Source organism: Propithecus coquereli, unplaced genomic scaffold (genome assembly GCF_000956105.1).
Source record: "Propithecus coquereli isolate 6110/MARCELLA unplaced genomic scaffold, Pcoq_1.0 Scaffold8, whole genome shotgun sequence".
Taxonomy (NCBI): Eukaryota; Metazoa; Chordata; class Mammalia; order Primates; family Indriidae; genus Propithecus; species Propithecus coquereli.
The window spans coordinates 10,928,615-10,942,731 of record NW_012154173.1 but is presented as its reverse complement, the minus strand read 5'-3'; the positions used below and the strand labels follow the sequence as shown (position 1 = coordinate 10,942,731).

General features: G+C 39.2%; 1 protein-coding gene across 1 annotated transcript in view; it reads right to left on the bottom strand.

Annotated features, from left to right (window-relative positions):
- Positions 1-944: 944 nt before the first annotated feature.
- TRPA1 (transient receptor potential cation channel, subfamily A, member 1) overlaps positions 945-14,117 on the bottom strand; it is a 47,994-nt gene continuing 34,821 nt past the window's right edge. The window contains exons 20-26 of the mRNA XM_012663106.1: positions 13,073-13,242; positions 11,404-11,533; positions 10,795-10,977; positions 7,480-7,548; positions 3,595-3,708; positions 1,851-1,948; positions 945-1,149 (exon numbers count right to left, since the gene is read on the bottom strand). Coding sequence (XP_012518560.1) covers positions 945-1,149; positions 1,851-1,948; positions 3,595-3,708; positions 7,480-7,548; positions 10,795-10,977; positions 11,404-11,533; positions 13,073-13,242 — 969 coding nt within the window. The remainder of the gene's footprint in view (positions 1,150-1,850; positions 1,949-3,594; positions 3,709-7,479; positions 7,549-10,794; positions 10,978-11,403; positions 11,534-13,072; positions 13,243-14,117) is intronic.

Genomic DNA, 14,117 nt, shown 5'->3' with positions numbered 1-14,117 from the left:
CACAGCCAAAGTCACATTCATTAGAGTGATGTCTCCCAGGGCGGTGAGGGAATAAACATGGGAATCAGGAGAAAAGGGGAAATAAAGCAAGAGAAGGACCTTGAAAAGATCAATGATGAGGCTGTAATTAATTCATACTTTGCCCTAGACATCAAAAGAACAAAGGAAATATGTGATGGAGGCATTTTTGCAAATCTCAAAAAATTAAATGCAACAAAAAGGGTCACACAATGACTGAGGAATACTATACAGGTGTTACATTTATTATGATCATTGGCAAACAAATACATTATCTATAGTAAAATTCATGCATATCATAAGGTCTACTAATTTGGTCTCTAACTATATGGCTTACAGTGACACCAGGTGTGTTGAAAGCAGCAAAAAGGACGGTGCTATTCATCATTGCAGGGACAGACAAGCACAAAGGGTGCCACCCACAGGTTCTTCCAACACAAAGAAGCTTTCCAACTGGTAGAACTCAATACTTGGGACTGTCATCTAAGGTATTACTAACACTTGAGACGATTTTTCTAAGGTATAACAGATTATACCATTATCAAGCAGGAATTCAGTACTGACATTTGCATTCTAGCTTAATAGTTGCGTTTTATTACTCCTTATCATTAAAAATGTGTGTCCTAGCAAACTAGTTTTCTACCCATTCAAATAATGAGGTTACCTCTCATTAAACTCCAACTTGAATATGTCTGCAAGGATATTCCCAATACATAGTAATTGGCAGAAAATATGAAAAAGAGAGAAAAAGATGGTTTAAACTTTTATATAGAATTGAGGAACCACAATTTCACATGTAGTGAAATCAATCAGATTTCTGTTTCTTTCTCATTCTTTTCGAATTGGAAATTAGACCCAGCAGGTCATGCAGCCCCCCTCCCCGCCCCCGCCATCGGAAGCCCCATGAAAGCTGTTGGTAACTAGTGCTAGGGCTGGTGTGTTTTTGCCTTTACTGCTCTCAACACACAATTCCATTTGCTATTCCTTTGTTCCAGCTGCTCTTTCTTAAACTTGTCTTGAAAAGAACAATGGTTATCTTCATCCTCTGCCTCAGAGATGATCTCCATTTTCTGAATGATGAGTTTAATGAGCTCATGCTGTTTTTCCAGAAGAACAGTGAGATCCTTCAGCCTAAAAAAACAGACACACTTCGTGAATATCCTTTCAATTCCTCTTTTAGCCCTTCTGAGTGCAGGCAGGCGTAGGTGCTAGAAGTGTTCTACATCAGCTTATTTGTGCTCACATTACAGCCTTGTGGTAGTCATAATCCTTCCGGGGAACACTTATTTTTGAAGTTTAAGTGATTTTCCAAAGTTACACTGTTAAAGGCTAAGTTTATTTTTTTCCCCCCATCTACAAACAAGAGACTACTATACGGAAAGGTTAAGCAGCTTGTCCAGGGTAACAGAGTTAGTAAGTACCTAGTCAAATAGGGGTTTAAACTCAAGTAAACTAACCCTAAAGCCCACAGGCTTAACTATGTCAATGACATAGTTACTCCAGGGATCCTGTAAAGCTTTCAGAGCTTTGCTCTATGAACTCAGATGGCTCATGAAGCATGCAGTTTACAATACTGCTCACAAGAGAAAGGAAACCAGCATTTAAATTTTCATTCACTTATTATTGGAAGGCAAACTGATTGCTGAGTAGTGGCAAATAAGCTTTTGGATCTGAAAAATGTCTCATGACTCTCAATACACTAGCTACATCAGTCAATAAAACTTGGCTTAATATATAAAATAAGTAAACACCAATATACAATATCACCTTATACTATGTATTATTTAAGAGTTTTAAATTTCTCAAATACAGATGGAAGGAAAAATACATACCGGTATTTCTGTTTCAATATTTCCATTTCCAAAGATGTATCGGCATTTGGCATTTCTTGTCTTTTTTCTTGGTTGAAAAACAGATAACAAAATAAATTCTGTGGGATAAAACAAAATAATTACTCAAATTGAATTAAATTCAGAAGTTATTTCTTGAGTATGTGCCAAAATTCAACCAGGCTCACTAGCACAAATATTCACAAGGCACAACTGTGGCCCTCAAAGAACCCACAGTTTTCCATGAGAAACATATATGTAAAGAGCTATAAAATTAAGTCATACATTAAAATACAGCATTAACATTAAAAATGTATGAATACATTAAAAATGTATGAGAAACATTAAAATGTACAAATAAAACAGAAGGAGTAAAATGGGGCATGGCGTTGTTCAGGAAGGGCCTTCACTGAATCATTTTATAAATTATCATGAAAAATGCCCATCATGGGAGGTGGTATTACATACAAAATTAGTTGTTAATTCTCTCAAGCTGCTCTGCACCATTATTCAACACAATTGAACCATGCAACAAAATTTCACAGGGAGAAACTTCTGAATTGTTATTTTAATAAATTTTGTTTTAATTTACTATGTTCAAAACCACAGGGGAGAGCCCAGGGGTGAGGTGAAATGACCAAGAATGAGGTGATTCTAGGAGTTCAGGCAAGAGATGAGGCTACTTGCACAGGCCACCCAGTCAAATGGACTCGAGCCTGGGGCTTGACTGTCTTGAGGGGACAAGGAGAGGGAGGGGACATGCCACGTGTGCCTCCTAGGTGGCTGGCTTGCATAGGCAAATGAATGGTGCTGGCATCGGTTGCAACAAGGAACTTTGGAGAAGGACTAGGACTTCTTCACTATTTTTCAGTAGGGGGTGTGAGCAGAGGGTGGGACATGGGAGCAGTGAAGACTGATCTCAAACATGCTGGCTTTGAGGCACTTTCAAGACATACAAGTAGAGATGTCAAGTAGGCAGCTGGGTATAGGGGCCTGGAACTCAAGGCTGAGCTCTAGGATAGAGAAATCAACTGCCGAGCACTCCGTGTTCAGGTAGTATTAGTGCAATCGGACACAGAGACAAGGTGGAGTTAGGATAAAGCCTAGACTGACACTTAGGTCAATTTTATCATTTTATGACTACATAAGGGAAAATTAACCTGCAAAGAACTCATGAAAAATAATGACAGACATGGGGGAAGCCCAGGCATGGTGAGGATTCGCACCAGGACTTCTGACTCTTCCTGTGGTTCCTTTTCCACTATAATGCAATGGCCTTGCTTAGTCTTTGATGGCTCTGTGTATTTTCTATAGTGGCCACGCCCTGTGTGTGTATGTACATGTGTGTTCTAGCTATACCCTTAGACATACAGATATATATACCTATATCTACTCATAAATGTAAGTGACATGTGACTAAGAAAAACAAATGCAGTCCCTGCACTATAAGAAAAGATACTGAAAGGCTATGGCTGGTCTGCCGCCCGTCTGTTCTCACAAGGCTGTGGCTTGCATTTAACACAGATGCTATGGATGAGCCCCCTGGAAGAGGAAAGCAAATGCCTCCCTCTTCCTGCCTATCACTTATTCATGTCCTTTAAAAAAACAAACAAACAAAAAATCACAAATATTTTTTTCCCACAGGCAGAGCAGACTCAAAGTCTGCAAAAGGGCCCCCTTAGGGATAACACAATGAATGAAGTCAAGCAGTAGCACCTTATTGATGGTATTTGTTATGTGTACTTACAAATAACCTCCCAGTAGATCTGGGTTTGTTGGGATAGACAATGGTGGATTTCTGATCCACTTTGCGTAGGAACCAGAGTGGCAGCTTCTTCTCCAAGCCGGTATGAAGTTCCACCTAAAGTGCATTTTGGATTTATTGATAGAATCATTAATTAGTATCTGGAATTCTTGTGCTGCACAGAAGCCATCATTAGTTCAGCAGGATGAGAACTGATTCCTACATCCTGACTTCTGCACAGCAGGTGGGCTGGCCAGGTGTCCTTAGCTCCTAGCTCATAGTCACTGGCCCCTGCCTTTCATCTCACCCACTGACAAAACAAGGGCAGTGATCGCTCGGCAGTCCAGGGGCAAGATGTTTAAAGAAGGAATTCAATTTAAGCCAGCAGGTGTTTATTGTTCAGGGACTGTGAGTAACACTGGAGATATAAAGGAGAAAAAGATAGTCATACTCTTGGGGTGTTACACTACTACGAAATGTGCACAACTTGGAAGTGTGCATGGTATGAATATATACATATAATTTACATATGTATATGAATGTATATGCACATATACCTAGGGTAGGAGACAGGAAGGAGTGCGTAACGGGGGGAAGACAAAGGTAAGCAGTGAAAGAACTAGAACTAGCATGCCTAAGAGGCTTTTAGACATTTTTCATGCTGTGCTGTCAGGTGCAACTTGGTTTATCCATGACCTATGTTGAATATAATTTCTATTTTTTTGGGATATAATATTTTATCTCATTTAATGTTTTTACCTTGAGTTTACATTTAATTTTTCATATTTTCTACTTTTTTGTTTGTGTTTGCCAGATTTATCTGGGACTCTTTTGTGTGTGTCTGTCGTTTAGATATGTTTATTATAATTACCATGTAGTGAGATTTGCTTTCTAATATAAGACCATATGCTTTTCAATACAAGAGCATTTACACGATTTATAGTCACAAATGGTGAGAAGGTAAGAACTTTCCTGATCACACTGCTTAAAATTGTACCCCCATCGCCCCACCCCCACATGACACTCTCCCTGACTGGCTTCCTTGCTATTTTTATAGCACTTACAACTATTTAACATACTGTATATTAGTTCCAGTTTCAAGAAAAGCTACATTTTCTTGTATTTTATTAGCAACATCAGTTAGTTGTTCTCTTTGATTTTCTATAATAATTTCCAAGATTTTATTTTTCCCTTGGGTCTTTACGGTAATATTCCTTTCCCCTTGCCACATGTATATTTTTGAGGTCACGTGTTATTACTCACTTATTCAAACTTGATTGGAAAGATTTATCCAAGCCCAGCGTTTGCCAACAGATAAAGTGCATGGTGTAGCTTAACCTGTTCACGATCTACATAGGAGCTGCCAGATTACCTCTCTCAGATATGGTCCTGGCAGAGGCTGACAAGCAGAGCTCCAAGTCCAATGTGGGTTCAGTGGGACCCACTGGGCATGGCTCTACAGGCCTATGGTAGCATCTTTACCTCCTCTGACTGGTGGGGTTTCCATGCTGAAGGGCAAGATGTACTCTGTGAATTTCATTTCCTAATTTGCAGTGAGGCTATAAATGTTTATGGGGTGTCTGCAGCTGCCAGCACTGTGCTGGAAAGTGGCCATGCCAATGTACCCCAAACAGCTCTCAGCCCCTCAAAATACTCACAACTCCTGCCCCAAGGAACTAAAAGTTCCTGTACTGAAACATCTCCCAGCACGTGCTATCACAGGGACCTCTCTGTCACCACATGTGCTCAAGACCATTCTGTGAGAGGACTAAATGACCCTGTAAAATAAGTGACTCAACCCTTTTTGCTCCCAGTTCTGTTGTGGGCTCAGACACAGGTTTCAGAATGGATGCAGACAGTTGCTTAAGAAACAACTCAGGGGAAACGGGAGAATGATGTCCTGGTTTTCTAGTAGATGCTGTTCTCGATCCAAAACAGGGAACAGGTAACATGGGGGTACTAGGCTTTGTGCTGTTCGGTTTCAGGGAGCAAAGTGAATACAATACAGGATCAGAGGATCATGCTTTCAACTCAACCACACTGACATTGTAGTTGTGTGGGCTTCCCCAAGACATTTTATCTGGTGTTGTTGCTTATATTATTATTTTTAATTTATTTTCCCTGGTATTTTAAAGAGTTTTCAGGACAGTTATGAGGGACTGCTGACATCCCTGCTGAGAGGTTTATACAGCACTCTCCTTACCACCTGCCTGGAGTCCTAAACTCCACCCTTGTTATAGTAATAACCTGCCATTAGAGCTTCCTTCCTCCAGTCTTTCCCCACTAAACCAAGATTATAGCAGATCATCTTAAATACCATTTTCATTTTATGAGAGCTGATAATAACTCTCCACTCATTAACAAAGTAACCCGAAGCACTTCATCATTTATTGCCCTTTCTTTCAAAGCTACGGTCTTTCTTTGCTGTTTTTCAATAAAACCCTCCATCATCTGGGGTCACCTTATCGCTCTCTAAAACGAACCATCCTTCTAGGCAAGATGGCCTCGTGACAGCACCTTAGCCACTTCCCCTAGTCGTGCTTTGTCCCTTTGCTCCTGTGGGGTCCCTCTTCCTGGACAGTCTCAGGCCCTTTTAAGTCCCAGCCATCTTTCAACACGGACTTAGCCCACACCTTCCATGTAGCATAACCTGAATTATTTTTGCATTTTTTTCTGTACCTGATAACAATTTAATTAATATGTTTTTGTTCCCTAAATGTTCCAAGCTCTCTATATAATACACAGCTCAGTCACAGATCAGAGTTTAGGAATAGTTCTAAGTTGATTTTTTTTTTATGAGCAAAAGCAGAGAAGTTTTTGAAAGCAAAGTACACTATTACAGAAAAGAAAAGTGTGGACTGATTCAGAAAGCAAAGTCTCCATGTTGATTTTTGATATCTCATTCTCTGAGTGTTTAGTTCGGGTGCTAAGCAGGCAGATTTTACTCGGTAAAATCAGGAACCACATCCATTTATTTTCTCTGGGTTCTCAAGCCAAGTTGTACTGCATTTTGCACATACCATGTACTGCAACACTGTTTTTGAACAAATAAATGCTAATGTGTAGATGAATGTATAACAGGAAAGAAACAATTGTGACCTGAGACCAAAAAAAAAAAAATGAAGAGGAGACAAGAGTGAAGAGAAAGTTGTATCTTTGCATGGATTTTTCTTTTTATGGAACAGACTGAAGTTTCTGAATGCATATATTCAACTGATCATCAGATATTCTTGAAGCATCAAATATTCCCAATCAAACTTGAAATTTAAAGACAATACAGTTAAGAGCAAAGAAATAACTTTGTGTTATATGCCAGGAAACCACCTTGCAAGATTCAATAGCCAAGGACCTATTCAGAAACCTTTGACTCTAGCAAATTTTACATCAAATTGTCTAGAAAAATGAGAGATGTCCCAAGAGAACAAAACCTCATGGATGTCGTTAAAACTTCCATATCAAACATGCCATGGGGACCCTGTAATTCCCTACCCCAAATATCAGGAGTTCCTTTGAACAGCTGGTCTGTGACAAGACTGAATACCTCACCCCAGGGAGGTTCTTGGTCCAGCTACCTGGTTAGCCACATGTTGACATAAAAAAGAGCCTCAGGCAATTTCTCAATTTCTCTACTGTGATTGTTCTAGGACATTTTCTTCACCATCTTTGATCATAGCAGGATACGAGAGAACATGCAAACAGGATGTTGTTCCTCAGGATTGAGAAAACATCCGTATTAAATAACTGTGTTCTCAGAAAATCAGCCATTCTTATATACAAATAATTATAATGATATTAATTTTAGTAAGTTTTCAACTTAACAATATTTTCAACTTACAATGGATTTATCAGGACACAACTCATCATAAGTTGAAGAGCATCTGTACTTGCCTGCATAGCGATTCTCTTCAGTGATGCATGTTTCTGGACCTCAGCGATGTCGCCAACTGCCAAACCAATCTGAAGTATGGCACAAAATTTAATCACTACAGCTATAATGGCCCACCTAAAAATGCACTTAAGGTCTGTCTTAGTCCATCTAAGCTGCTATAATAAAATAACTTACACACGGTAATTTATAAATGGCATAAATCTATTGCTCATGGTTCTGGAGGCTCGGAAGTCCAAAATCAAGGTACCAGCAGATTTGATATCTGACAAGGGCACTCATAGATGGTGGCTTGTATGTGTTCTCACATGGGAGAAGGTCAAAAGGGGGTAACAGCTCCCTTATACTTCCTCTCATAAAGGTGCTAATCCCATTCATGAGGACTCTGCCTTCATGGCTTAATCACCTCCCAAAGGGCCTACCTTCTGATACCATCTCTTTGGGAATGAGGTTTCTGTATACACATTTTGGAAGAGACATAAACGTTCAAACCATAGCAAGGTCTCTCTGGCTGAAGTGGGAGAGTGGGCATGCAATCTACTCACTAGTAATGGCTGCACAATGCTTTGCTAATGTACCTTGTAGAAAACTGCAAAGCCTCTATACCTTTGCAACAGTGATGGCCACATTGGGGTCCAGTAATCTTAAGTGTTATCATGAAAACTTAAGACACACAAATTAATCTGAAATTCATTTTAATTTATAATAAAAATACATTATTTTTGGAGAGGACAGGGGTGATCTGATGTCAAATGCTATTGTCAAATGATGTCAAATGCCACACTACATGGTTGGAAACTCCAAGAGTTTAGCAACTAAGGTAGAGGTAAGAGTGATTTGACAACATGGAAAAGTTAAAACATTAAACTAAGGATTGAGAGATTTTATATCTTACATATGTTCAGCAGAAAAAGGTACACTTTAGGGGCGAGAGAGGCTCTGGTGAAAAACCCATCTAGATATCCATGGCTAGAAAGAATCGGGTGAGGGGAAACTATTAGCCGAGTTCTACTCAATCTAATGAAATTAGCTCATTCCACTCACCCTTTCATTTATTTTTGAGGCACTTTTAGTCCCTGCCTATGCTGAGCTAGCATTCAGCACACTGCATCAGAGAGGAAAACCCAGTGCCTGCTCTCAAGGCACTCAAAGATGAATCAACTCCATGAGAGAAGGGCTCTTTCTCTGTCAAGGTCACCCACTGGATGCCCAGTGCTTAGCAAAGAGCAGGGCACATAGTAGGCATGCAAAATATTCACTGAATGATTGAACAGTGGGAGAGTGTATCCTAGGGCTTATAAACTAGCACTGAGAACGATATATAATCAGCAAATAGGTTTTACTGGGCAGGATAACGTTGTTTGGTTTTTAATTTGCAAGCCCTTACTTAGATGGGCGTTCTCACCAATTTACAGCAGCCCCCATCCCAACTAATCATCTCACACCTGCTGCTTCACACATTTAAGATATTTCCTGGGCTCTGAAGCTATCTCGGCTTATGAGCCACAGAAAAGATCAATTAACTCTGAATAGTATATAACATTTATTGAATGCTTATCACGTGCCAAGCACCGTCATTAGCTCATTTAATCTTGACAATAACCTAGGAAGTAGGTTTCATTATTATTATCTTTCTCTGATTTGTGTCTTCAAAACTATAACAATACAAGGAAAGGGCACCCAATTTAGACTAAGGTAATAGCGGTGGGGATTCGTAAAGGAAGGCTTCCCAGAAGAGATGATTCTTGAGCTGAGTTTTGAAAACTTAGAAAGAGTTAAACCCATCGTGGAGTTAACCCATGGTGGGAGGTTTTTCCAGGCAAAAGGAACAGACTGTGCGGAGTCCAGGAGGCATGAAAGAAAGCGTGGCACATGGAAGGAATGTGCATTTCTGGATGGGTCCTGGGAACAGTGGGGAGTTGGATGAGATCCAGATTGCAGGGACCCTTGCCTGGGGTGCTGATGGGTTTAGACTGGATGCAACCCTTTTAAGAGTCACAGATAAAAACTTTAAAAGAGCCACTAATAGACGCAGCTTTTTATTATCAGAACATCATTGTGGTGATGATTTGTAGGAAGAATTGCACAGAGAAGTGAGACAAGACAGAGATACCCTTCAGGCTACTGCAGCAATGTAGAGGAGGAGCCATGAGGTGAAGCCAACTGGAAATAGATGTAAGAGGCAAATAATTATCGAAAGAACGAAGGAAAAAGGGGGGAGGGTGGAGTTGAGAATATCTGCCAACGATGCAAATAGGAGATGGTACTGAGAGGCAGTAGCAGATTTCCAAGGGAAGATAATGCCAGTCTTGGCTCTGTTGGGTTTGATTTTGCTCCAGGACATGCAGGTAGAGATGCCTGGTGGGTGCTGTGCATGTGGATCCTCAGCATGGCGCCAACCTGTAGTGCTGCTAAGCCACACTCTCCTCTGGATAGTTATCTTCCAAAACGTAAGCAATTATAAAAGAAGAATGTGGGCTCTATGTCCTCCTCTATTATTCCTAGTGCCATCCTTTGTTTTTCTAGGTCACCAAAATAAAACTCGGGAGCTATATCAGATAAATAGATAAAAACACCTAGGAGTCTGTATTATTTTCTTCTTTCCAGAAACACTGCCTACCACAGATTCTGGTACAGGGTCAGACTCAGAGATAAGTGTGTTAAATGCGTGCGTGTATGCTGAAATGGATAAGGGAAAACCAGGCACCATAAAGTCAATAAGGGCTCCCCATAGACCTGCAATGGGATACACTTCTGCCTGCATTGGCCAACAAGCTCATGGCTCAAGCAGACTCTCTAGAGCCTTCCATGGGGAAGGGCACTCTCGTGTCTGCTGAGGGTGTCTAGACTTTGGGTTAGAAGTGGCATCTGAATGCTGCAGACGCCCTCTACATGAGAGACTCTTCCTTACCTGGATCTCTGGTCAACAATAAATTTGAGTATAGAGACAATCTACCGTCCATAAAGGTCTCTGCCTAGCCTCTGACCCCCTCCCCAATCCTAGTTCTTCATAGCATTTATCACCCCCATGACCGAGTACTGGTCTGTTTTGTTCACCACTGTTTCCCAGGACCTGCAACAGTGCCTGGCATTTGGTAGACTTTTGGTAAGTATTTGCCAAGTGAATGCATCGCTGCATCTCCTGAGCCTCTTGAGGTGCCTGATATTCCCCAGACACCAAGTGAATGCTGAATGAATGGATTTTGTAGTAACCCCTTCCCCATCCCACAGTGGAGGGATATTAAGGAAGTTAAGAATAATTATCATTATCAAATGTGCCAAATGATCAACAGGAACTACAGAGAAAAATTACTTACAAGTAAATTCACGAGGACAATTGGGACAAGGAGCGTGAAGATAATAAGGTGCACAAAGGACAGAAATGGATATGTCAATTCGTTTCTCAAAAATGGTTCTAGGAAGGCATCCCGGTAACTGATGTCTCCCAGCATCATGCTGAAGGTCTGGATTATGGCTAGCCACGGAGTGCTGAAGGTGTCCTGAAAACAGATGGGAAGGTAAAAGTGAAATGCGAAATGTATGTAATGAAAAAATGTTTCCTGGAGAGTAAAATGATAAAAATTATATTAAGAATACTTTTTAAAAGTCATAGGCATGTAGCTACTGAAATACAGTGATATGAAATATTAATAAACTGTGGCAAAGTCATAAAAGCTCTTTTCTACACAAATAACAAATCATTGTGTATTCTACATAAACTTTTTGACAATGGAAAAAGTCATTTAGTAAGATTATAGTTTTTTTCTGCAATAAAAATCATTTGAAAGATACATCAGATTAAAAAAACTAAAGTATTCAAATACTGTTGTATGATTATTAATTTTCTAGGCTATTGAGATTTAAGTATAAATATATATTTCTAATATTCACAGTGATGAAATCAATTACTGATGCGAGTGCCTTACCTGCATATTCAAGAGGACATAAAAGCTGAGTCCAAAAGCCACAAAAAGGAAGACAAATACAACTGTAGATCTAAACAGAGTTTTTAAAATTACCTCCAACATAACAATGAAAATTCCACAAGTTTCAAATCTAGGAAAATAAAAATAAATTTAAAGTAATTACTCACTTTTGTAGTCAAAGTGTATTTCATTCAGTGACAATAATTATCATGCATTAAATCAGGTACTGGATTTCACAGATGAGATAACTGAGGCCAATTATTTTAAAAAAGAAGACATGAGAATTCATGAAAAATCAAGTCTTATTTTCAAGCTCTTTATCAAATTACTTCTTTTCCCTCTTCTTGTTAATGTCTATTTTTAATCATTTTATCACTTGACCACTGGACATTACTTCAGCCAAAGTAGGAACGAAAAATCATAGCTTTCCAATATCAAAGAAGACGCTACCAAATGCTTAATACAGATATCAGAGAGATGAATTGTGCGAAGCATCAAGAAGAGATTGATGAAATGAGCTCATGTTCCTGCAGGCATCTATTGCAGGGCACATAACACATAATTTACATTCACCCATCCTCACGACCTCCTTTGATTTCCTTTTGTCCCCCCAGCACCCTACACTGTGAAATGTTTGGGTAGACAATGAGTGTGTCATCTGGCCACTAACTTGTACTTTTCCTTTGGCAAAGACAACTTGTTAAAAGGAGGAAACCGTAAGATTCTAAAGCTGAAAGAGACTCCAGTTAAGTACACAGGTAACTCGCCACCGATAATGAACCTGTCTTGAATCCTCATGACTTCTGGGTAGCTGCCCTTCCCACATACCAGGTCCTCTCTGAGAGGCCAGGCTCACCTTTGTGTCACTGTGCTTATGACACAGCAATACAGATAGTACAGTGGGAAAAGAATGATCCCTGGAGTAAGAAAGACTTTGGTTAAATACCTGTCTCTTGAGTGACAAGCTAAAATCTTGGGAAAGTTACTTAACTCAGTGCTTCAGCTTCCTTTCGAGTAATAACATTTGTCTCCTGTTATCGTAAAGATTACGTGAAATAACATTTAACTCAACATTAGCAATTGTCAGAGGTAGAGGAACTCAGCCTTTTTTCCCTCTCTAGAATTAGATTCTCTGGGCTTATTTTTTTCTTTTATACCTATGAGTTCATTTTGAGTATTTTAACACAAAGTAGATGCTTACAAAATAGTATCAGGTAAAAGAAGAACAGCCAACACTTTTATTCCTGCTTACTTCCTAGATTTAATCTAGGTTTATCTAGACCAGTTGGTCTTGACCTGGGCTCATTTGGCACCCAGGAGACATTTGGCAATGTCTGGATACATTTTTGGTTGTTACAACTGGGATGGTATGTATGCTACTGGTATCTAGTGGGTAAAAGCCAGGAAGGCAGTTAAACATTTTAAAATACACAAGACGGTCCCCCCACACAATAAAAAGAATTATCTAGCCCCAAATTTCAATAGTGCCAAAGTTGGGAAACCCTGGTCTACACTCTGAACTCAAGAACCACCCCACATCTTTCCTTAATAGGATATAACAAATACCTTCACATTTTAAAACAACTGGAAAAGGAAGCCACTTATAATAGTTTTTCTCTTGATATTAAAAATGCCTAAAGAATATAGAAATCATTCAAGTTGGTTTTACCTTTGAAGATACAACAAGAAGTTAATCCAGTAGAAGAATACAGCAATCGCTCCACATTGCCACTGCATAAAAGCTGGTATGTTAGCAAACAAGGGCAGCACAAAAATGATGCTTGCTGTGTAGATAATCCATTCAGTGAGATTATTAATATCCCGAAAGTAATTACTTTTCTGGGATTGAAAAGAATGAAAAATGACCACATATAAGAGACCTAGCATCTTATGGATGGTTATATATATGTAACCAGTAACTAAATTTTTCTGAAATTACAGCTATCAGGAGAGAAGTTTAGGACCAAGAAGTCACTTCCTGCCATCTTGCGTTGACTTCAGAGGCCCTTGGGTACAGATCAGTGTTGGAGATGGCGCAGAGACATCTGTTAACCTGGTACACCGGGAGTCTGATGCCTACGGAAATCCTACAAGTTGCTGGGCTTTTCCTGTAGAGTCCACTCCATGTTAAGGAAACTTCTGGGGAGTGCAAGTTGGTTTGGTAATTCCTGGGACCTTGCTGTCTGTATAAGAACATGCATGTGGAGCTCAGGATACATGAACTAAAGCTGCTTCTAAGGAAGTTTGAGACCTGTTCTGAGACTTAATTAGGAAATGAGAACAAATCGTAATGGACATATTTTGGACATTAAATTTCCCATAGAGTAGACCACTTAAATATCAAGAAGAAAATGTGGAGATCAAATCTGACACAGAATTCATACAACTTTATAGCACAATTTAAACTATAATCTGTAATTTTTATTCTGGGAAAAATGAAAATAATGGCAAGAGAGATTCAGTAATATGCCCTAAATCATTTAAGGTAACATGGAACAATATAGTCTAACTCTCAGAATTGGGACAATTTATTAATACTTAAAGTATATATATGAAAGTACTTATAAAATACAATATTAAATAAATGCAAAGCATTATTATCATCAAATTATTTACTGCAAATATCCATATGCTTACATGATGTAACAGAAAATTTTCATAGAAAATGAGATGTTGTATATGAGGTATATGACATATAATAACATTTACAAAAA